The sequence below is a fragment of the Marmota flaviventris genome, chromosome 1 (assembly GCF_047511675.1).
Source record: "Marmota flaviventris isolate mMarFla1 chromosome 1, mMarFla1.hap1, whole genome shotgun sequence".
Lineage (NCBI taxonomy): Eukaryota > Metazoa > Chordata > Mammalia > Rodentia > Sciuridae > Marmota > Marmota flaviventris.
The window spans coordinates 156,528,360-156,552,708 of record NC_092498.1 but is presented as its reverse complement, the minus strand read 5'-3'; the positions used below and the strand labels follow the sequence as shown (position 1 = coordinate 156,552,708).

The window sequence follows — 24,349 nt, the reverse complement described above, 5'->3', positions numbered from 1 at the left end:
ACAAACAAACAAACAAACAAAAAACCTAAAAATTACAGCATAAAGGAAAAAAGGAAATAGTGATAATGTGACAAAAATTTAGGCTGAGCATGTAGCTTAATGGTAATGTGCTTGCCGAGTATTTATAAGGCCCTGGGTTTGATCTCTAGCACTGCCACAAAAATAAATAAAAAATTTGAAAAAAATATCACCAATTCAAAAGATAAACCTTAATCTGGGGATCCTGTGAGAGGCAGCAGACAGGCAGATACAAACTAGGATGAGCTCAGCTACAATTTTAGGGAGAGGATGAAGTGCCATAGGCAACAGGTATCATGACCATTCCACTGGAATGGGAAGAGAGGGTCCTTTCTATTTTATATCTTATAAAAAAGCTGTTGCACTAGGAGTGATGGCACATGCCTATAATTCCCGCAACTCAAGAGGCTGAGGCAGAGGATCACAAGTTCAAGGCCAGCCTCAGCAATTTAGTGAGGCCCTAAGCAACTTAGGGAGACCCTATCTCAAAAAATAAAAGGGACTAGGGGTATAGCTCAGTGATTAAGCACCCCTGAGTTCAATCTCTAGTACAAAAATAAATAAATAAATAAAAGCTGATGCCCAAGTTATGGGGGATAATGGAGAAGTAGGCAGAAATACATGTAGGACAGGGTATAGCCAGCCATATGTTGAGGTTGAAGGGCATCTGCCTTTGGAGTCAGCTTTTCTACGTGTAGGAAAGACCCCTGAAAGGTATATATAAAATGTATAAGACCACCTCATCCCATCAGGACCAGAAAATAACTGGTGAGGATATGGAGACATTCTAACCCCACTGCACTGTTAATGAGAATGTAAGATGCTGAAGCTGCTATGGAAAACAGTTTAGCAGTTTCTTATAAAGCTAAAGTTTCTTAAAAAGTACAGTTACCATAAATCTAGCAAATCTACTTCTGGGTACATATCCAAAAGAATCAAAAGCAGGGACTCAAATAGATATGTGTATACCCATATTCAAGGCACTATTATTCATAAAAACCAAGAGGTGGGAGAGCCCAAGCACATACTGGATGAATGTACAAATAAAATGTGATATATACAATGCAATATTATTCAATTTTAAGAAGAAAAGAAATTCTGATGCATTCTCCAATATGCAGAAAGCTAGAAGACATGATGTTCAGCAAAATAAGCCAGTCATAAAAGGAAAAATACTGTGTATGTTCACTTACAGGAGGTAGTGAGAATTGTCAAATTCATAGAAATGGAAAATAGAATGGTGGTTCCAGAGGCTGGGGTGTGGGGATGAGGTGTACTGCAGAGTTTCAATTTGCAAAAATGAAGAGTTCTGGAAATGGATGATGGTAATAGTTACCCAACAATTATTAGTGTATTTGACATCACTGAACTGTAGACTTTAAAAGGTCAAAATGATGGGGCTGGGGTTGTGGCTCAGTGGTAGAGTGCTTGCCTTGCACATGTGAGGTCCTGGGTTCGATCCTCAGAACCATTTAAAAATAAAAAAATAAAATACAGTATTGTGTCCAACTACCACTAAAATATATATATATATTTAAAAAATAAATAAAAGGTCTAAATGATAAAAATTTATGATACTAGAGATTTAACTCAGGGGCACTCTACCACTGTCTTATATTGCCCCCAGCAACCCCCCACTGTTTTTTTTTTTTTTTGCAGTGCTCGGGATTGAACCCAAGGCTTCACATATGTTAGGAATATACCACTGAGCTATATTCCCAGCTGGTCTCAGTCCTTTTTAAATTTTATTTAGAGATAAGGTCTCTCTAAGTTAAGGAGGCTGGCCTCCTCTCTAAGTTAAAGAGGCTGATCTCAAACTTGTGATCCTCCAGCCTAGCTGGGATTACAGGCACATGCCACCAGCAAAATGGTAAATTTTATGTGTATTTTTCATCATTTTAATAATTGAAAAAATGAATAAGTAATATTTATGATACAAGGTAAGAAAGATAAACTACTGAGATATTCATTCATGATAGAAAGGTCAAAGAAACAATACCACAACCATTTAAGAGACTCCAGACCTGATCCCAAAGATGCCACCTCATTTAGTGTGAATTACTGAAGGCAAGTAGAGCATGTGACACACACAGACACTCCCCACAAATACATTTCAACACACACACACACATACACACCTGCATTCTCTCTCTCTCTCTCTCTCTCTCTCTCTCTCTCACACACACACACACTGCCCATCTCTGGGACTTTTCTACCAGGATTTCCTTATGGCCAAACACTGCTATCAAACAAGCCTCTGCTGCCCTCTGGTGGTTCCTCTGGTCCCTGCAAGCTGGAAGTCACACTTGTAGCCATCAGAAGCTGCCTGGACCTGGGACCCCTGGACCAGTTGCACTGTGAGCATGTGGACGTACTTAATGCATGTGTGCCAACTGCATGCTGCTGGTATCAAGTGGGATGTAACTCCTGAGGCTTTTGGATCTTTTTCTAGATTTCAAGCAAATGATACTGAGGACATTTGATTGAGGCCCTCCCTGATGTCCCTAAGGAACTCTAGGGTTCCGGGGAACCATGCTGAACAACTACTGACCTAGATAATAAATGGCTGACTCACTTTATGTGACATTTGTGCTATAACTTCTAAAACAGTCATAGCACACAGCATCAACAGCCCTGCAGAGAGGCACACATGAAAGTCTTTCTTTTTTTCATTCTTTTTTAATATTTATTTTTTAGTTTTAGGTGGACACAATATTTTATTTTTATGTAGTGCTGAGAATCGAACCCAGTGCCTCACACATGCTAGGTGAGCGCGCTACCACTTGAGCTACATCCCCAGCCCCTCTTTCTTCATTCTTCTAGAAAAACTGGAAAGAATGGACTGAGAAGTGAACAGTGCCATGGACTCTAACAGACACTGATGCTAGCGAGCAAAAAGAGGATTCTCATCCTGGGCATGCTAGACCTTACGTTTTTCCAGGGGATTCCTTCAGCCAGAAGATGTCATCACTTGTAATTCCATATTCCAAGGCACCTTCAATCTATCAAAGAAAAGAAGATCAATATGACAGGAATGCCATTTGGTCTGTCCCAAGAACCTCCTCAAAGAGAATGCTTCTTTTGAAGAAACAACCAGAATCACACCCAGCCCACACGTGGAGAAGGTTTCTCTTCAAACTTGAACAATGGAACTTGTCTTCAGGTTGTAACCTCTCTGGGGATAGAAAGTGACCTGTCTATATATCAAATTCAGTGTGTGTCTGCCTGGGTGGCTCTTTCTGCTCTCTGAAATTTTCCACTTGACCTTGATGCAGATAAGAGCATGGGGCCTTAGAAAAGCATGGCAGCTGTAGGGGCCACACAGACAGAGAGCTGGTCCTCCCATGACTCTGTCTGGGTACTCAGTAAGGGAGGAGATGGGGGCATGCAGACCAAGGGAGTAATGCTCAGGTCTGGGGGTCCAGTATGAGAGAGAAGTGGGTAAAGAGGTTGGAAAATCAGAGATTGGGGTTTTAGCTCAGTGGTGGAGTATTTGCCTGGCACGCTCAAGGCCTTGGGCTCAAAAGTAGGAAGGAAAGAAAGAAAATCAGAGATCAGGAGAGCTCTGCAATGTCCCAGTGACAGGGGCCAGGCACCAGAGTAGGACAGAAGAAGAGGATAAGCATCACGGGCTGAGAACAGGTAGGACATGGGGAGTTGATGGTTTTGAGGACACGAGATTGCAGGCTAGACACACCAGAAATCCCTCTGAGACCATTTAGGATGAGTTCTGTGCCCAGGAATGATATAGATCCTTTGATATGGGGCAGCTAAGCAGGTGGGGGAGTCCCAAGGTCATGCATCCTCTTGGCCTTATGAAAGTTAAGATGTGCTGGTGGAGAGGAAATAGATTTCAAACAGTTTACAATTCCAACTGGCCAAAATAAAATAAAGTCATGAATTTCTCCAGTTTGCACAAGGAAAAACAAAAGGTCTGAAAATCAAAGGGACTTAAACAGAAGCAAGTTTTGGCATGCACTCAAGGAATGCACACCAGGGATAGCAGTGGGCAGTGGAGAGAGTGGATCAGCCACTGAGCTGCCTTCTCCAGGACCTGGGAATCGTAGCTCCAGTTTCCTGTGGGAAAGCAGAGACACCAGCAGTACAGCAGGGTGGAGCAGGCCAAGGAATGTCCATAGGGCACTGAAGCATGGGGGCATATACAGCTCTGCTCAGCACCCTTAAGGAGCTGAGGTGACTATGGCCCTGGGGACTTACAACCACCAGAGCCTTACTCCTGGCTGATGGGGTCACTTCAATCCTGTCCACTGAATCAAACTTGAACGATGGCACTGTGTCATCTATGGAGCCAAGCAGTCTGCCTAAGGGCCACCTCTGTGCACAAGCAGCTAGTGCCACCTTAGAGATTGCTCTTTTTGACTTGCCAGACAGAGGTCCCATGGCCCTCTGAGGACTGGGGGAACTCATATTACTCTGGTCTCTTTTCTTCCCCATTTTTTAGGGCAAGCACAGAACAGAAGTAGAAGTTGAGGGTTTAGATGTTCACACGTCTCTGTTCCCATCTAAAAAGGAACCCTTTGTTCTTCCTCCATCCAAGCTCCACCTGGGTCTAATCAGAGGCTGGTGTGGCTTACAGGACCATGAGACCTGTGGGCTTCATGAGCTTTTTTGCAGCTAACATGTTGAGGGCTGGTAACATCTAGGTCCCTGAGAGACTTGTAAGGATGTAGCCTTAGCCAAATTCCTGTTCCTGCTTCTTACTTTCCCTGTAGCAGCTCCTCCATATCCCCACCCAAGCTCACTCTGTGGCCCCTTCCTCAACTCTGCCCTCCAGGAGGACAGAAAAGCCCCCTCATCCCAGAAGACTGGGCCAGGAGATGATGTCATCAGAATAGGACCTCCCAAAATCCAACCCTCTGTGAAAGCAGAGAAAAAACCGGCAAGAAAGTTCAGATTCAAATTTTTTTTTTTTTTTGTAAAGGGGATTGAACCCAGGGGTGCTCAATGTGGATCTGAGACTGAGATCCTGAGGAACTGAGCCACATCCCCAGCCCTTTTTATTTATTTTTGGTACTGAGGCTTGAACCAGGGGCACTTAATACTGAGCTGCATCCCCAGCCCTTTCTGTATTTTATATTGACACAAAGTCTCACCAAGTTTCTCATGACCTTGCTAAGTTGCTGAGGCTTTGAACTTTCCATCTTCCTGCCTCAGTCTCCTGAGCCACTGAGATTACAGGTGTGTACCACCATGTCAAGCATTTATTTTTTATTTTGAGACAGGGTCTTGCTAAGTTGCTTCAAGCCTTACTAAGTTGCTTTAAGCCTTGCTAAGTTGCTTTAAGCCTTGCTAAGTTGCTGAGTTTGGCTTTGAACTTGTGATCCCCCTGCCTCAGCCTCCCAAGTCACTTGGATTACAGGCATTCACCATTGGGTCTGGCCAGATTCACCTTTTCAGAGCTCTGAAAAATCAACTAAGAACTCACAGCAACACAGGGAATACTGAATCAAGAGAAACAGAGGGAAGTCAATAAGAACAGCATCTCTATGAGGAGAGTTTAACTTACCCTAGTCCTGTCTCTCAGTCTTAAAAAATGACAGCACCAGAGATAGCAAGACAGAGCTGGGTGCCTTGCAAAGCCTCTTTCCCAAAGAACACTAGCATTTGAGCTGGCTGGTAGGTCGTAACTTTACTCCAGTATGGCCAGTGCTAAAAGCCTCTCCCTGGGCATCTGGCCAACATTTTATCTTCATGGCTTCCTGAGGTGATGGATAACAGGTAAGGCAAACAACAGGTGAACCAAGAAGTTGAAAAAGAAAAATTGAGGAATGAATATTCACAGGTGCTCTGAAAAGCTCCACAATATCTCTGGGTATCTAGAAGGCCAGGCAAATGCATTGGGTTGTGCACACATCAGGAAAGACTAAGGGCTCTCATCTTGGGCTAACCTTAATCTCTGCACAAGCAGGAAGCAAAATAGAGTTATTTACTGTCCAACTGAGTGTTGACAGCACCCTGAAAATGGACATAGTCCTCAACAAAGACTGGGAGGTTTCATGGTTCCAGATGTTTAAGGAACTCTCTACTTAAGTCTTTCACTGAGCAAGCAGACTTCAGTAGCCACATATAACAAAGAGCAAATACTTTATAAAATTAGTTCAAATAAGTCACCAAACAGCAAAACAACAGAAAAATTCTAGAGAGGAAGGAGAATCTGATTTCCAGCATTATCACAATAACTCACATTATTTGAAAAGTTCAACTTATCACAAAAAATTATAAGATATGTAAAGAAACTAGAAATTGTGGCCTTTGTTCATTGCTGGAGGGAATGTACACCGCTTTGAACACTGCTAAATGGTATAGCCACTTTGAAAAACCATCTGGTAGTTCCTCAAAAGGTTACAGTGACCATATGATCTGAATTCCTTTCCTAAGTAAATTCACAAGAGAAATAAAAACCAAATCCCCCAGAAAACTTTTACACAGATAGCCACAGCAGCACAGTTCATAATAGTTAAAAAACAGCAAACCACTGAGATATTCATTGTGGACAAGTAGATAAATAAAATGTGATCTACACATACACTGGAGTATCATTCAGGCTTAAAAAATAAAGGAAATTCTGGCACATACTACAACAACATGGATGAGCCTTTGAAATAAGCCAGTCACAAAAATACAAACTGTGTGAACCCACTTTTTTGTGTATCTAGAATACTCAAACTCATAGAGACAGAAAGGAGAATGGTGGCCATCAGGGGCTGGGGGAGAAAAGGACAGAGAACTGTTGTTTAATGGGTGCAGAGACTTTGTTTGGGATGATTAAAAAGTTCTGAAGATGGAAGTTGGTGACTGATGGTTGTGCAACTCTATGAATGTACTAAAAGCCATTGAATTGTATTTATAAAAGGGTGAATTTAGGATATTTGAATTTATTTCAAATTTTTTAAAAGTGGGGGAGGAGAAGAAAGATAAAAAAGGCTTAAATTTTCCATGCTCCAACATTCTGAGGTTAAAGAGAAAAGGAAGAGTCAACAATGAAGACTTAGAAGAAAGGTCACTAGGGCTGGATGTGTTGGCATGAACCTGCAGTCCCAGCTATAAAGAAACTGAAGAGGAGGGTCACTTGAGCAGAGTAGTTCAGGGCCAGCCTGAGCAAAACAGTGAGACTCTATCACTTAAAAATAGAGAGGGAGGGAGGGAAGAAGAGAGGAAGAGAAAGAAAGGGAGGGGAGAGGGAGGAGAAAAGAATGAGGAGGAGGAAGAAGAAAAGGAGGAGGAGGGGAGAAAATGGAAGAGGAGAAGGAACACTAGTATGAAAGGAAAACAGGCTCAGTGATACCCAGGATCTAACTAAAGAGTGCAATAAGAATAATTCTGAGGATTCAGCAATAGAAGAGATCTCTGGAGACCTCCAGTTTCAGCAGAATGGATTCGAGAGAGAACTGAAAAGGAAATAAAGATGTATAGAAGAAACAAAGGGGTGAAAGCTTTGATGTGGGAAGCATGTAATTCTAAGGACCATTAATTTGCTCAGGGGTGCAGGGGAAGCTGGGTTTTGGGGACACTCACGTGTGTGGGGTACCTCGGCCGTCCTCCAGTAGCAATGACGATGTGGTCAGCTGAAAGCAGAGTCTGAGAATAAACCAAGAAAGCTGCAGATCAAACTGTATACTATGATCACCCAACAAAAGGCTCAAATGCCTGCTGGTACGGCAGGACAACAGTACCCTTCACTATAGCCCCCTACCAGTAGCTCAGAGTCATACAGAGCAGGGATCTGTCAAAAGTCTTTCAGACAGGAGACAACAGGAGGTTACAGGTGGAAGGGACAGGGTGATACTCCAACTCCAAGCACTTCACAATTTACAAGTACCCAGCAGGCATCTTATCTCCTCAAATCACTACAAAATTCTGCAAAGAGGTTGTAATCATGCTCCCTGTCAGCCCATCACCCTGAATAGCTGGGCAGCTTGACATGATGTGCATCCCATGCACAAACTGTTAAATATTTTTTTTTTTTTTTTGGCAGAGCTAGTGTTGGAACCCAGGATCTGACGCATGCTAGGCAAGCACTCTACCACAGAGCTAATCTCCCAGCCCTATTTAATCATTTTGAAGAAGTGTGACCTCAAAGGAAGTCGTTAGTTTAATTCCAGCAGTGCTTATTACTAGAACAACACTTAAGCTGAACAAGACTGGACCCCAGGTCCTCAGAATGCCTGGAGAGAATCATGAGGGGCAAGGTGAGCATTTACCTCTTTCCCACTTTTTGCGATGCCACAAACAGTGTGCTTATTGATGAAGCTGGCTTTGATGTTAAAGTACTTGACTTTTCTGCAAAAACAAAAATAAGGATTTTCAACATTTCCTCTGCAAATTAAAATTCAGTGATCAGATTAGAATGGATATCATTGTATAGACTGCTAAAAGATAAGCTTTGGAACTGAGAATATACCTCAGAGATAGAGAACTTGTCTAGCATGTATAAGGCCCCAGGATCCTTCCCAATACTGCAAAAAAATAAAACAAACAAACAAACAAAAAACAAAAAAAAGCAAAAAAGGCAAGGTCCAGCCCAGGATCTGGTACCTATGCTAAGGTGCTTGTATGAACATGAGCAGAATACCATGCTGGGAAACATGAGGGTATGAAGGGCATCTTGCCAATTCTCTATGCTTTCCTGGTACATGGTGACCATAGGTGTCAAGGCAGGGACAAAAGTCAACTCAGAACTGTCCTGAAAACCCATGTTCAAGCCCTGGTAGGCAATGACAAGGGCCAGGCCTTAAGCCTAGGCATGTACCAACAAGAAACTAAGGTGCCTATCATGTAGGTGCCACCCTCTCTGCCTTTAGGACTTGGTGTTGCCTGAAGGAGGGGCTTAATGTAGTTGGTGGGGCCCAGCAGTGGTCAGGTGCATAATATGCAGAAATGATCCATGCAGCTAGGGGCAGTGTACACATCTGTAATCCCAGTATCCAGGAGGCTGAGGCAGAAGGATTGTGAGTTCGAGACTAGCCTGGGCGACTTAGTGAAATCCTGTATCAAAATAAAAAAATAAGGGGCTAGGGATATAGCTCAGTTGGTAGAGTGCTTGCCTCACATGCACAAGGCCCTGGGTTCAATCCCCAATACCACAATCAATCAATCAATGAAATAAAAATAAATTAAAAAAGAAAAATGATTAGGAGTGTAGCTCAGTGGTAGAGTGCCCCTGGGTTCAATCCCCACTACAACTGAAAAAAGAAAAAAGAAAAAAAGAAATGACCCACACTAATTATAAAGACAATGCTATCTCAGAAGTTCTTAATAGTTTGGAGATGGGTTTGCCTCCTCATTGTGCATTATCTCCACCTCCAAGCTCTGTGCCTTTCTGGGCTATCTGAGCTATAGGAAGCTCCTGTACACATGCCCTTCACTTATCATGACAATAGGAAACAGCTGTGTGATACAGAGGAACATAGCATTATTCATAATAATGAAAAACTGAAACAACCCAGGTCCCTGCTATTCTCCCTTTAGGGGTGGCTGTGAATTGGGCCTGCTTTGCACCTGCCTGGGAGCTGCCTGGGGCCAGAAGAAGGATGGCAGAGCCTACTACCTTCAGAAAACCAAACTTGGGAATATGGAGCTCCATATGAAAGACAAGACACAAAAAACTGTAACAAAAGGTGGCTTAATTTTCTGGTAGGGCAACTGGCTGGTGAAGTCCAGGCAGTGGACAAGGGGGCCAGCTTCCTTGGTTCAGCTTCCCTGGCTTGAGTGGGAAGCTGCCCATTGTGGAGTCCCAGGAAGACCTCAGGCCTGAGGCCTCCCTGTCCCTGAATGACCTCTTTTCTCATCAGGCTCTGGCTATTTGGATATATGTCCCTCTTTAACTCTTCATTGTCCCTGGGTTCTACTCAGTTCTGGGCCTCGAGGGCATCCCCCACTTCCCACAGCAGTTGCTCTGTCCACCCCTTGTCTGTGTTCCCACCCAGGAGAATGGACCCCTTGTCCTATCTTGGCTGTGCATTTAGAGCCTACCAGGGTTTACTCTGCACAATCAGAAAGAGCTTGTCCAGGTATGAATAGAATTTGGGAAGGCCAGGAGGGGAGTTTTCCCACTGAGGGCCTCACTACATAGCCACTAAGGACTGTGGAAGTCTCAGTACCTGTCCTGCAGTTGGACACGGTGCCCCCAGTTCAGGGACTTCACATGGTTTTGCACAGCTTCTGCCATTTTCCTCCTTTGAAACAGAAAACAAAATGTAAAAACCACAATAGAAGTGTTAACTATGGAATCTCAAACAGACTAGATGCAAATAGTACATTTATCTAAATATTAAGAAGTAGAAGTGTGTCTAAAGGAGTACAATGTGATGTTCTTCCTCATGGGCATCATGACCTCTCACCAGAGTTTGGGGCTATGAATCTTTGAAATCAGGAAACACAGGCTTTGGCCCACAATCATTCAAATATAGTGGTTCTGCATCCAGGACGTCATACCTGGCAGGCAACATCCTGTCTCAGTCACCTGTATGTGAGCTCTGAGCAGAACCATGTGCTACTGCCTCCATCAATCTTCTTCCCAAAAGAACTAAACCGAAGAGGCTTTATGTCCCCACATTGGCCTTTGGGGCTGGATCATTCTTGGTAGGCCTATTCCATGCACTGTAGGACATTTAGCAGCATCCCTGGGTTTTACTCAGGAAATGAAGCAAATCCTTCCCTGACCCAGGGAAAATCAAAAGTGTCTCCAGAGATTGCCAAATATCTGGGGATTCAGGTTCAGAGCTACCCCTAGTTGAAAGCTCCTGTCCTATAGCTGCTCCCAGTGAGAGTTAGTAGGGAATAAATCTCTTCCTCTACTTAAGAGTAGCAGAAAAGAACTGGGAACTTCCCATAATGAGCTCCTCACCAGTCATGCCGGATGGGTTGAGCCACCTCCCAGCCATAGTGGTGGGCATCCTGGATCATGCCCCCAAGCAGTGCCGCCTGATGCATCAGCTTCTTGGGGATGCAGCCCACATTCACACAGGTGCCGCCAAGGCCCCACTTGGTGCCTGCAACATTGGGAAGTGCACTTTTTTTTTTTTTTTTTGTAGTGCCAAGAATCAAACCCAGAGCCTTTCACATGTTAGGCAAGTACTCTTTCACTATTTTCATTGGCCATATTCCCAGCCCTGGGAAAATCACATCTGAATTCATATACAGAGACGCACAGGAGGACTTCTGCTCTATGGTGGTTTAGAATCCCTTTAAGTGGCCATTGTTCTGTAATTCAAACATGGCCCAGGTGAGCCATACCATAGGAATATTCTCTCTGTAACTGTGTTCAGCACCATTTTAAACATGAGGATAAAGAATTTTTAAAATAAAGACAGTTTACATCTGAAATAGGACACTCTCCAGAGACAATGAACAGAGGGGGACAAATGATTTTGTATCAGTCACCTTCTATATATGAACTAGGTTCCATCTCCCAAACCCTTCCCTAGGACACAAGGTTCCTATCAGGGACTGCCTACCTTGGGGAGAGGGCTCCACATAGTCGACTACAGCCACCTTCCTTCCCAGTTGAGCAGCTAGAATGACAAAAGAACTGAAGATAAGCACAGCAGGAAAGGTGGCCAGGGGCTGGGGAACAGGGGCTACCAGGGGCCCATAAAACTGAAAAGAAGGTGGGGAAGGGCCTGGGCTAGCTTCTGCCCTCATAGTGGCCAAGCTGATAATGTTAGTGACTCTGTCCCATCTACCCTGGTATTCTGGCCCATAAGGCCACACTGCCTACTAGCTTTGCACCAACTTCCTGGCCTTCCCACTGTCCAATAAGCTATGTTGCTCAAAGGAGGGAGCCCTTAGGCCTCTTCTCATACTGCAGCCTTCACATCCCCTTCCAAGATGACATTGGGACCAATCCCCACTTGGCTCTTGCTCCTATTAGTTTCAGGACCATATGTTTGGAATAAATTCAGTGCACACCTCAATTACATAGGGAGTATCCCAGGAGCAACCCACCTCCCTGGGAGAGGACCCCTAATCTCTATCTGTTCAGGGAAGCCCAGACTCTTCTCACTGGCTCACCTCTTTTCCAAATAGTGAGAATGAACATGACCTTGCCTCATCAGGGCATTTACTTGCCTCCCTCTCAGGTTGAAAAACATCAAAGTTTAGAAGTGAAACATTAAGTCCAAGGTTGATCATCTCCCAGAGAAGAAGGGGAGACCTAGAGTCTAAACAGATTCCCTGCCATGTAGCTACCAGTTGACCTCCCAGTCATTAGCAGAGGGTTGAGGGCCTCAATCCTCAGGTTTTGAGGCCAACTCTTGAACCATTAGTAGAGTTAATTAATTGCCAGGCATCCCTTTGATTTACCTTGGGAAGTACATTGGTAAACTCTGGGCCCTGGATTTGACTATCTCTGAGGGCATGCGGGGCTTAAATTTCATGAACCCAGAAGTATTCAAAACATAAAAGAACACAAAAATTCATAGCTATTAGAAAGCAAGACTAGAGAACAAAGTTTTAGAAGGTTCTTTTTTTTTTTTTTTTTTTTCCCTTGCAGTACATGGGATTGAACCCAGGGCTTACACATGACAGGCAAGTGCTCTATCACGAAAGTATATTACCCAGCTCCCCCCAACTTTTTTTTTTTTTTGTGTGTGTGTGTGCAGGGATTCAACCCAGGGTGCTTAACCACTGAGCCACATCCCCAGTCCTTTTTTTTTTTTTTTTAATGTGGTACTGAGGATCGAACCCAGGGCCTCGCATGTGCTAGACGAGTGCTCTACTGCTGAGCCACAATCCCAGCCCCCTACCCAGTCCTTTTTTATATTTTATTTAGAGATAGGGTCTTGCTGAGTTGCTTGGGACCTAATTTGCTGAGGCTGGCTTTGAATTTGGGATCCTCCTGTCTCAGCCTCCCAAGCTGTTGGGATTACAGGTGTGCATCACCATGTCTGGCAAATCACAATCTCTTTTAAAAAGTTTATTTTGAGATAGGGTCTCACCAAATAGCCCAGAGTGGCCTCAAACTTGTGATTCTCCTGCCTTAGCCTCCTGAGTAGATGGGTTTACAGTGTGTGCTACCACACCTGGCAGAAGAGTTCATCTTAAAAATCTACTTTCCTCAAGTGATTAATGATGATAATCCAGCTGGGTACAGGGGCATTTGGCAAGAGGGTTGCCAAGTTTAAGGTCATCCTGGGCAATTTAGCCAAAACTTGTCCAAAAAATAAGATTCCCACACTTAAGTTAAAAGCTTGGGTTGATGGGAATCATTAAAATATCAATGTCAAACTCTCAAGTCTGACCATGATGGAGCAACAGTGGCCAAATTTAGCCTTCCACCTGAAACAACCAAAAATTCAGACAAAATATATGAAACAATAAATTATTAAGACACTGGACATTAGGCAACAAAGGATCCGAGATTCAAGATGTGAACAAGGTGAAATTGACTATAGAGTTTCCTGGATCCAACATTGCAGGTAAGGCAGACCCAGTGAAAGAGAGGAGGGGCTGAGATTCTGAGGTGTCCAGAGTTCATGGGACAGAAAGAGAGGGAAGAGCCAGATCAGCACATGCACTTGAGGAAACTATCTGAGTCTGAACTACCAAAAGGATTAGAGCAGACAGCACTTGCACAGGGCAGGAAATAGTGCCCATTCCCAGAAGACAGATAAAAAAATATATATACAATTCCTGGGACTATGCATAAGTTCTAAGGAAGGTCATGCTTCAGGAGTTGAGAATAATTAGTCCTCACCTAACAAATACTAGGCAGAAGGATCAAACCCTTTCTTAATAAGTTACCTACATCCAGAATGAACCTTAATAATATTTCTAGAAATACGAAAATGTCCAGAACCCAACAAGGTGAATTCAAAATGTTTGGCATTCAACCAAAAATTACTAGGCAAACAAAGAAGCAAGAAAATACATACAACACATAAAGATGGAAATAGTCAATGGAAACCAAGAACTGATTTAAATGTCAAAGGACCAGTAAGACACTCATAACTATTCCATATGTTCAAAACAATTAAGGAGGAACATGGAAGATACAAGGACCTAAGTTAATTTATAGAGATAAAAAATATAATATAAAAGATGAAAAATACAATGAATGGTATTAATGACAGATTTAGACACTGCAAAATCTATTATTAGTGAATTTGAAAACAAGAATAGAAATTTACAAAATAAAACACAGAGATAATAAGAATTTTTTTATTTGTTTGTTTTAATGAAAAGCAGCCTAATATACATGTAATTAAAATCTCCAACAGTGAGGGGGTGGGGATGGAAAAAATATTTGAGAAAATGATTATAAAATTTCACAGCTTAATGAAAACTATAAACCCATAGACCCAAAAAGCTCAACAAACTCTAGGAAAAAAAAAACAATAAGAAAACTAATCAAGGTACACCAAAATTTAGTGATAGTGCTTGCCTAGCATGCACAAGGCTCTGGATTCAGTACCCAGTACCACAAATAAAGCAACAATAACAACAAACAACATTGCTCAAAAACAATGAAGAAAGAAAATTCAAAAAGCAGTCAGAGAAAAAAAAGATATACTAATGAGCAACAAAGATAAAGATGGCAGCACATTTTGTCACCAGAAACCAAGCCAGAGAACCTGCCAAGATTCCGACTGACTGGAATTGGGTGCCTGCACAACTAAGAAATAAAAGGAAAAATGAATTTAATTGCAGTTAGGTTAAAATGAGGAAAAGCAACGAATCTGTCTCTGCTGGTCTTATAGAAGTGGTCCCATAGAAGCAATTACAATTTATAAAATCGTAAACCAGAAAATATACACATGTAGATTTAGCTAGGTTGTGCTAACAAGAACTTTGTTACAATTTTAGTTTCCTTGGTGACAGCTCCAGGGCAGAGGGTAGTTTCTCCAGTTTACTTTCTTAGCATGAAGAAACTCTGGATGCAGAAAATCAGTCACCAGGAAGTTGGGAAGCAAAAAGTACTTTGGGGCTTTTAATTTCAAAGAGACTTTGTTATAATTTCTCATTGGAAATAGTACAAGTGAAAAGAGAAAGGGGCAAAATCTTTAAAATACTAAAAAAAAAAAAACTGTCTACTTGAATTCTATTCCCCAAGAAAATGTCTTTTAAAAATTAAAGGCAAACTGGGAGTGGTAATGGGACACATCTATAATCCCAGCCACTTGGGAGGCTGAGGCAAGATCAAGTTGAGGTTAGTCTCAGCAACTTAGTGAGGCCCTGTTTCAAAATAAAAATAAAAAGGACTGGAGATGTACCTCACTGGTAGAACACTTGCTTAGCATGTGCAAGGCCCTGGGTTCAATTCCCTGTACTGGGGAAAAAAAAAAAAAAAAAAGCTAAAAGAACCTATTACCACTAGAACCATGTTGTGAGAATTGTTTAAGAACATCTTCAAGGTAGAAGAAAAATGAAGGGCTTGGTGGTAGACACCAGTAATACCAGCTACCCAGGATGCTACAGTAGGAGGATTGCAATTTGAGGCCAGCCTTGGCAACTTAGCAAGATCTTGTCTCAAAATAAAAATAAATAAACTTATTAAAACAGCTGGGGATATAACTCAGTGGTAGTGCCCCTGGGTTCAAGCTCTAGTACTGAGAAAAAAAAAGGGGGTAGAAGAAAAATGATAATAGGTAAAAAATGTCTCTACACAAAGAAATGAAGAACACTGGAAATGGGAAATACATGGGTAAGTATGTAAGATTTTTCTCTTATTATCTTACTTATCAAACTTTTGCAGTGTTGAGGATTGAACCCAGGGCCTTCTATGTTAAGGAAGTGTTCCTTCTTGCTTCATTCCTCGCTATAACTCAGACCCCTTAGTTTGGTTCCTGTTTGTTCTGTGTTTTCAGAATTTCTAAGAAACATAGGCTAACTCTTAAATTCTGGAGAACAGTTAGAAATGCTTTGAAAGTAGGACTCATTAGTCAAATTAATGGCTTAGATAAACTCAAAAGATACCAGAAATGGTTTTGAATGTATAAAAACTTGAACCTGTAAGAGTATTCACAGCCATAATTAAAAAGGCAAGTAATCAGGGCTGAGGGTGTAGCTCAATGGGAGAGCACTTGCCTAGCATGTGTGAGGCAGTGGGTTCGAACCTCAGCAATGTATAAAAATGAATAAATAAAATAAAGGTATTGTGTCCATCTACAACCCCCAAATAAATAAAGGCAAGTTATCAAAAATTTTCTTGGTTACATCTGGAGTCTACAGATCCAGACATAGAAGAAAAACTTGGAGATATGAACATAGGTATTGTGTGTGTGTGTGTGTATGTGAGGGGGGGGGGAACAATTCATTTTAAAAAATAGGCAAAGATTTTGAATAGACATTCCTCAAAAAAATTTCTAATAAGCACAAGAAAAGATGCTCAACAATGCTAATTATTAGAGAAATGTAAATCAACCACAATGAAATACCATTCATACCTACTTAAGATGACAGATAACAAAGAATTAGTGAGGATATGGAGAAGGTGGAACCTGGTACATTGATGATGGTATTGTAAATGATGCCAGTCACTTTGGAAGACTGACAATTCCTCAAAAGATTAAACATAGAGTTTCCTTATGACCCAGATGTTACTATTATGACTCCACTCCTAGGTAAATACCAAAGAGAAACAGAAACATATGTCCACACAAAAACTTACATATAGGGGCTCGGGCTCTAGCTCAGTGGTAGAACGCTTGCCTTCCACGTGTGAGGCACTGGGTTAGATTCTCCGCACCACATACAAATAAATAAAAAGATATTGTGTCTATCTACAACTAAAAAAAATTTTAAAAAAGAAACCAACATATAGATGTTCACAGCAGCATTGCTCATAATAGCTGAAAAGAGGGTTTAAATGACTCAATGTCAGTCACCTAACAAATGCATAGACAAAATATGATCTATATGTACAATGTAAATTAACCACCACAGAAGGAACCAAAAGCTGTATCATGGATGAACACAGAAGACAACATGCTAAGTAAAAGGAACAATGACAAAAGACCAGTATGATCCCATTCCAAAACAGGCAAATCCACAAAGAGACAGGAAGTAGCTGAGTGAGGGTGCCAGGAGCAAAGAGAAGAGGGAATGTACTAATGGGTACAGAGTATTTCAGGGTAGGGAGATGAAAATGTTCTAAAGTTGATTGTGGTGCTAGTTGAACAATTCTGCAAATATATTTTTAAAAACACTGAATAATGTACACAGAATGAGTAAATCACATGGTATGTGACATATTTCAAAACTGTTATATGAAAAAGGGGTAAGTCCAGCAAAAGATGTGAAAGATCTGTATAATGAAAACTGCAAAATACTGCTGAGAGAAATGAAAAAAAAATATCTAAATTAGAGATATATCACGACTCAATTCGTCCAAATTTAGGCATTTACCCAAGAGAATTTTAAACATACATCCCCAGAAACATACATACAAATGTTTACAGCAGCACCATATGCAATAGCCAAAACCAACAAACAAAAACAAAAATGACCATATGCAGGTGATCAAATTCCTACAGGTGGTATACTGTTCATCAATAAACAAGAATAAACTGTACATACATGTAGCAACAGGGATGATTCTCAAAATAAAGATGCAAAGTGAAAGAAGTCAGTGAAAGTTTTATATATGATTCCATCTATATAAAACTTTAGAAAATGCAAACTAGGCTGGGCACAGTGGCTCAGCTCTGGAGGCTGAGGCAGGAGGATCGTGAATTCAAAGCCAGCCTCAGCAAAAGCAAGGCACTAAGTAACTCAGTGAGACCCTGTCTCTAAATAAAATACAAAATAGGGCTGGGAATGTGGCTCATCAGTCCAGTGTCCCTGAATTTAATCTCCGGTACCAAAAAAAAAAAAAAAAGAAAAGAAGAGAGGAGGCGGGAAGGGATCAACAATTAGACTGCAAGTTTCCTATAGCAGTTCAATGAGTCCCAGTGAACTGCACTACTAGATTATCAGTGAACTGAAAGGTAAGGTCTCTGGATGTATCATCCACCATGTCTTTACTGAGTACCTACTGAGTACCAGACCTAGGTCCAGACATGATTTGCAGAGGCAACTGTGGTCTCTTTGGGAAGGCAAAGCACTAAGAACAAGGAAGAGGAGCTAGTGACAGGGATTATACAGTGGGAGTGTGCAGTTCTAAGTATAGCCATCTCAGCAAAGACTGAAGAGAGATGAGTGAGACCCCCAGCTAACCTGGTGGGCAAACAACAGACCAACAAATCAAGCTGCCAGGGCAAGAAGGACATAAGCACTTCTGAAAGGATGTGCAGAACAGTAAGGAGGCAGGGCAGTGGGGGTGGGTAGCTGCTGAAATTGGATGGATAAGGTCAGATCCTGTGAGGCCCAAGGACCTCCACTTTGAGTAAAGACTGTGCTCAGACTTCAAGTACTGCTGTGACTGCCATGTGTGGCAGACACCACACTATGCCATGGTGGGAAGCAGGGCATAACTAGGAGGTTGCTTGGGTGACCAAGCAGGTCAGCTGTACTCTACTTGTGGATACTGAGGCCCACGTCCACAATGCCACCTCTCCAGGGACATACATACCTTCTTTGGCACAAGCCAAGCCACCAGATCCCCCACCAATCACCAGGAGATCATAGTCCTGTTGTCCTGCTAAGGAAAGAATGAGGTGAGAAGTAAAGAAACCAGAACCAGAAGAGCCCCTGTGATCTCCAAAGGGTCTCTGTTTAAACATGGTGCAGCATTTATTTTATCAGGATGGGAGATTCCATATTAGGATGGAAAATTCCATCCTGTGGCAGTTAGGGCTGAAAACACATCAGCATCATGAATCAGAGCAGAAAGTGACGTGACTCCATACATGTCTTCCACACAAAGCCAGAATCCAAGCAAAGTGAGGCAAAGTTGGCAGCAGGTGTGCATGAACACCTTTGCAGACCATTCTCCCTACCACACTACCACTCACACCCTGGCAGCACTTCTCAGAATTTAACCTTCAGTGTTCTGAGCCAGACAGAACTAAAATATTTTCCTTGAGTTCATGTTTGTTCCAGTTGTAAAGGTGATCCTTTGTTAGAAGTTAGCAAGAAGAAAAAGTACAGCCCCCGCCACATGGAAGTCGGTGACAAACAAAGGTGTTTCAGTGTGCCAGACTACATGGTAAAGTATAGGAGGGAAAGGACCCTGGACACCAGTAGAGCTGCCTGGGCTCAGGCTTCCTCCCTGGGATCCCTTTTGGAAGCTCACACCATAGCTTACTCACAGCACAGAGGGCTGCTCAGAGCCTTTCTGACCAGTCTGCTGTCTCACTCCTCCACTCTGCAAGCTGCTGTATGAAAGGCAGGCAAGTAACAGGTGATGGGTGAAGATGAAGGAAGGAGAGGGGAGAATGCTTTAACCTGGGCCTGAAGTTGGGGATACCCAGCACCAGGCATCAGGCCACTCCATCGAGGAAGGAATAATAGAAAAGTATCAGGGTTAGGGCATGGTGAGGACTGGTACCAGGCCAGGATATAAACAAATAGTGCCTTCAGTACCTCTACAGACATGAGCCTGCCTGAAATGCCATCCTCTGAAGTTGGCCACTGTTTCCAAGTAAGGCCCAGGGGTCCCATGACCAAAGTGCCTGCCATCCAAGGCTGAGGCATCTTCCCCTACCAGCATCAAAATCTAGCATCTGTGGGGGAAAAGCTGTGTCTGTCTTTGCAGCCACCAGCCTTCTTGGTCTGGCAAGGATGAAGAGGATATGCTGGGGCTTCCTTGCACCTCAGGGTCTCTAGCTGAGCAAACAGGGCCTGTACTCTTATAGGAACACAGAACTGGAGCCTGAAGGAGGCCTATGGCTTGCAACTGGCCTGCCTCACAACTAGACCCACTCAAAGTCCTGTCCAGCAGCCATTATTTGAACGAATGAACACAAAGGAGTCACAGCTAACTCAAGCAGCCATTATAAAGCACACCCAATTCCATGTTCAATTCAAGGACTCTGAAAAAGCCTGACAAGCTGTAAATTATTCTGATGGTTTTAGTATGAGCCAAAAGTACCAAGGACAACTGGTGGTAGAAGGGAAGACTGCCACAGAGCTCCAGGAATCACAAAAATATGGGTCAGGGTCTCTCTCCTCTCCTGCTACTAGGGATGAGGTGGGAGCAGGGCAGAGGCTCAAGGGATTGAGGGTAGGGGAAGCAATGCTTCGTCCTGGAGAGTCCTACCTTCCATTGCAAATACCTGTCCTTCCTGTAACCAGAGCGGGTTGTCCAGAGTTGTCCTGCCCCAAAGCCCTCTGCCTGCCCTCTGCCTGCCTGCTATCAGCCAGCAAACAGGACTGGCTGTTTGTGAATTGTGGACTTATCTTGGGCCCTTTGCTATCTCCCTGTGCATAACTAGGAGCACTCTCAGCCTGATTAACTTTTGGAAAAAGGTCCTGCAGTAGAGCAGTTTGCAAGTGCAAGATATCTCCGAGTGTTTGGGAGGCTCTGAGTAGCCTGTTGAGAGCAAGTACTCCAAAGGTGGATGAGGTGGGACTGAGCACAGCAGGTATTACTTGATGGGAAAACTAACAACCTGGCCTTCAATCACTTGAGCCGGTCACAACCTCCCTGCCCACAGGGCTTGGCTCCAGAACTTGTCTTTGCCTCATCTCTACCTTCTTACCACATTATTTTTTAATTTTCTGTTCCTTTCTGGATCCAATGCCTAGTACAGGGCCAGCTAAGAACAGGAGCCCAGTGAGTATGGCAAAGACCAAATGAGTGGTACAATGTTCTAACAACGGTAAGAAGACCTGCAAAATGGTTGTGTACCTGTAGGTGGGCTGGCCACCCCTAAGGGAGTCACCTTCAGGAGTTTCCTGAAAAACTATTCTTCCTGCTTCAAGCTCTTTTCTGTTAGCAGGTGTTAGGGTGACAGATGACTCCAGCAGTGCTGTCATTCTAGTTCCCATTCAGGAGTTATATCAGCTGTTCCCTCAAGCTCAAAAGGGAAGATGTTTCTTCTCTGAAAGGAGAAACTGTCAGGCTGAAATGGAGGAGACTCAAAATTGGATTCTGGAATCATCGTTAAGAGAGTTGGCACCTTCTCCAGGGCCTAGACTATGACTCCAGAAGGTCCTGGGGTCTTCCACTTACTGCCAGCACTCCCTGGGTTCCAGGAACAGAATCCTCAGGGCAGCAGTGCCTCCTGCCCAGCTAAAATGAAATGCCTGGCCCCAAGGCCACAGTTACCCACCAGCCTGAAGGCCCTGGATGTGTGACCACAAGCACTGCTCCTGTTAATGCACTAATGGATCTTTAATGCCACTAAACAGGGTAATAGCTTCACTGATATGGGTGCATTTAATCCATATGAATGTTCCTACCTGACATATGCAACAAGGAGGCTCCAAAAGATAGCACTTTCCAAAGTCTCAGGGTCAGCATAGGTAACCCATAAGAGCAGACTTAGGTTCCTCTAGGTTTTCACCTCAGGACATGGTGACCACCTCCTGGGGCTCTGTAGGGCCACCTTCAGCCCCAAGGCATCCCAAGGTTCCAACACTAACAGCTCTGCCCATTCATATATGCAGTCAGCAGCAATCCCTCCTGAATCAACTGCTGGCTGAGTGCCAGCCACTCTGCTTCCCAGGCAGCCATTTTTGTGAAGATGCCGTGATGTGTCCTTACTCACAGCCCTCCACACTCACTCCCATGGGGGAGAGTTGAGCTCTGTCACTAAAGTCCAGGGAATAGCGCTGGGGCAATGGTGGTGGGGTGGTTACTGTGCAGGTTCATGCATGGGACTGGCCTCACCATCCCAGATGTGGTGGCACTGTTGCCAGTTCTGTAGGGTGCAGTGTGAACTGTTCTGAGTGACTTGCCTATCCTCTGCACACAGATTATTTAGTGTGGTGATGAGTTCTTTGAAGTCTATATCAAATTGTCTGACTTTAGCCTGCAGTGCTTTTTCAGCTTGGATGGGACAGGACAGCTGCAAGACAACTTGAGTCCTAATAAGGATCCAGACTTCTGGCCACTTAAAGTTAATGATTATTGTCCTAATTTGGTCAATGAGGCTCAGTCTTTCCCTAACACAGACTCCCATGTGCATTGGGTCCCCAGAACCCATTGGTCTTAGTTTCCTCTCATTCATTCCTTACCATAGCCAGTGGTTCGATGAGGAGGTGCTCATGGTGTGGCCCGTGGGGTGCCAGATGACCCCAAGAGTGGGGACATCATCCTAGTCAGAACTACAGTTAATATTGAGCTGGGGTGGCGGCGGGTGGGGGTGGGGAGAGACAGCTCCTGGAGGTTGCAGGTGCAGCCAGTACTGGATGATCTCCGCAAGTCCACCAACCTGTTTCCCCATCTGAGGAGGCTACCTAGCTAGAAGCAGCCAACACCCCCACAGAACAATCTCGGTACGGATACCCCGTCCCCCAACCCGGGAGTACTCTCCTATGGATACATGCCCTACCCAGGGTCAGCACGGGCACGCCCGCCCGCACAAGAACACCCCCCACGTCGACACCTACGCACTACACCGTGTACCAGGCCACGCGGACACCCCCACGTGGGCACCCCCGCCCCCAGCCTCAGGGATTCGGTCGCTCCCTAGGTCGCCCACCCTACCTGCCACGCCCCGAGCCGCACCCCGCACCCCTCCCGCCAAGGCCTGCGTCCGCCACCGGAAGCGCCGGCCGGGGCCCCGCAGAGCCGCCGCCATCGCCGCCGCCATCGCCGCCATGGTGTCGGGACCTCTCAGTTGCCGGGGCTGCCCTCCGCGCTGCCTGCGCCCAGCGCGTCCGGCAGTCCAGGGAGCGCGGCCTTGAGCGAGGTGAGTAAGCTGGTGAGCCAAGGGATGGGCTTATGGGTGGGGTATTTGGCCGGCAGTGAAAGAGTAGGAGAGTCTCCGGACCTGGGTTGGTGATTCCAACCTGAGCTGGGGAATTTGGGCCGGAGTGTAGGAATCTGCCCTTGGGCGTGGGTCTGCGGACCTGGGTTGGAAGATGTATTTAAAGTGGGGAGTTTTGGAAGGATGGGGAATTTGGATAGCCGTTAGGGGTTCTGATCTTCTGTGAGGGTCTCTGGACAGGGTCTGGGCACCAGACTGTGTGTGTGCGTGTGTGTAATGGGGAGGTGGTTATTTGAAGATCTGTGCTGGAGTTGGAGCCTCGAGACAGGGTAGGAAATCTGTTCTTCTACCACGGGTGGGGATCAAGACTTACAGACTGAAAGGGTAGGTCTATCCCTGGAGCATAGCTTGACCTGGTGAGGATGTGGCAAAACCAGGACCCGACCCATTGGAGGATCCTACTTGGTCCTTAGATAAGGATCAGACCCTCAGATCAGAGAGTTTTAGGGACCTAGGAAGAGTATGCAAGCGAGTGGCTTCCTGACCTGGAAGGGGGACCAATCAGAGTCCAGGACCCCCCAAGGCTGAGCTTTGTGTTATTGCAGGAGGCTCGCCACACCTGCCCTGCTAGCAGATCAGCATTTCAGATTTTTCCAGCCAGAGATTTTGATGCCCTACTGCATTTATTAAACATGGTTCTCCATGCCTCAGTACTTGCTGCTTCCTGGAGGGACTCTGGGGTACCCTGCAAGGCTCAATGAGGAGGACAGCATATCACAGAGAAATACAACTCGACACTAGTTGATGTGGCAAAAACAAATTTTACTCAGGAACTAGTAATAGTAGGGGAAAGAGTTGAGCTCCATTCTGATTTGTGCAGAGGTGACTGAGTGTTTCACAGGGGTATGGGGGAATAAAGAGTGCAGTAGGGTCAAGGAAGTAAGCATTTACAAAAATCAGGGAAGGAGGGTGGGTTCCTGGGAAGGCCAAATGGGTTTGCCCCGGGGCCCTTGAATTTTGCTGCATTCTTGAATTTTCTTAGGCATTTTGAGGGGGTTAGGGCTATCCTAGGGATGCAGTCATGAGCTATTAGAAACTTAGTATTTAGAAGGAGCCTTAATGGTTGGAGTTTGGACAGAGAGGATCTTGTCAGTGTTCTTGTTCAAGAGACATTCTTCTTCCCTAATAATAGAAGTCCATTTTCTGTTCCATAGCCTTTTGTTTGTGAAGGACTAGCTGAACTAGGATGAAGATATTTGCTGTATGGTGTAAGTGATAAGGTATTTAATGAGGAGCATTTCAGTGAAAATAGAAAAATAAAGGTTAATGGTTGGAGTTGACCTCTAAACCCAGCTTTTTTTGGGGGGCGGGGTATCAGGAATTGAACTGAAGGGCGCTTAACCACTGAGCCACATCCCCAGCCCTTTTTAATTTTTTTTATTTTGAGACAGTGTCTCACTAAGTTATTTAGGGCCTCATTGGGTTGCTGAGTCTGGCTTTGAACTTGCCATTCTTCTGCCTTAGCCTCCTAAATTGCTGGGATTACAGGTGTG

General features: G+C 44.1%; 2 protein-coding genes across 10 annotated transcripts in view; one reads left to right on the top strand and one right to left on the bottom strand.

The window, feature by feature from the left end:
- Txnrd2 (thioredoxin reductase 2) overlaps positions 1-23,189 on the bottom strand; it is a 57,790-nt gene extending 34,601 nt beyond the window's left edge. Inside the window, exons 1-8 of one of the 6 annotated variants that reach the window (XM_027924216.3) lie at positions 23,170-23,189; positions 18,551-18,619; positions 11,496-11,552; positions 10,886-11,030; positions 10,140-10,214; positions 8,241-8,319; positions 7,555-7,617; positions 2,950-3,020 (exon numbers count right to left, since the gene is read on the bottom strand). In XM_027924216.3, the coding sequence (XP_027780017.2) occupies positions 2,950-3,020; positions 7,555-7,617; positions 8,241-8,319; positions 10,140-10,214; positions 10,886-10,971 (374 nt within the window). In that variant the 5' untranslated portion in view covers positions 10,972-11,030; positions 11,496-11,552; positions 18,551-18,619; positions 23,170-23,189. Of the gene's footprint in view, positions 1-2,949; positions 3,021-7,554; positions 7,618-8,240; positions 8,320-10,139; positions 10,215-10,885; positions 11,031-11,495; positions 11,553-16,648; positions 16,733-18,550; positions 18,620-20,179; positions 20,227-22,573; positions 22,688-23,169 lie in introns of those variants that run through there. The other 5 variants (XM_071617822.1, XM_027924214.2, XM_027924215.2 and 2 more) reach the window with 5 other exon arrangements.
- Comt (catechol-O-methyltransferase) overlaps positions 22,512-24,349 on the top strand; it is a 33,558-nt gene continuing 31,720 nt past the window's right edge. For all 4 annotated transcript variants that reach the window (XM_027924222.2, XM_027924220.2, XM_071617860.1 and 1 more), the window contains exon 1: positions 22,512-22,778. The gene's annotated coding sequence lies outside the window, so the exon portion shown is untranslated. The remainder of the gene's footprint in view (positions 22,779-24,349) is intronic.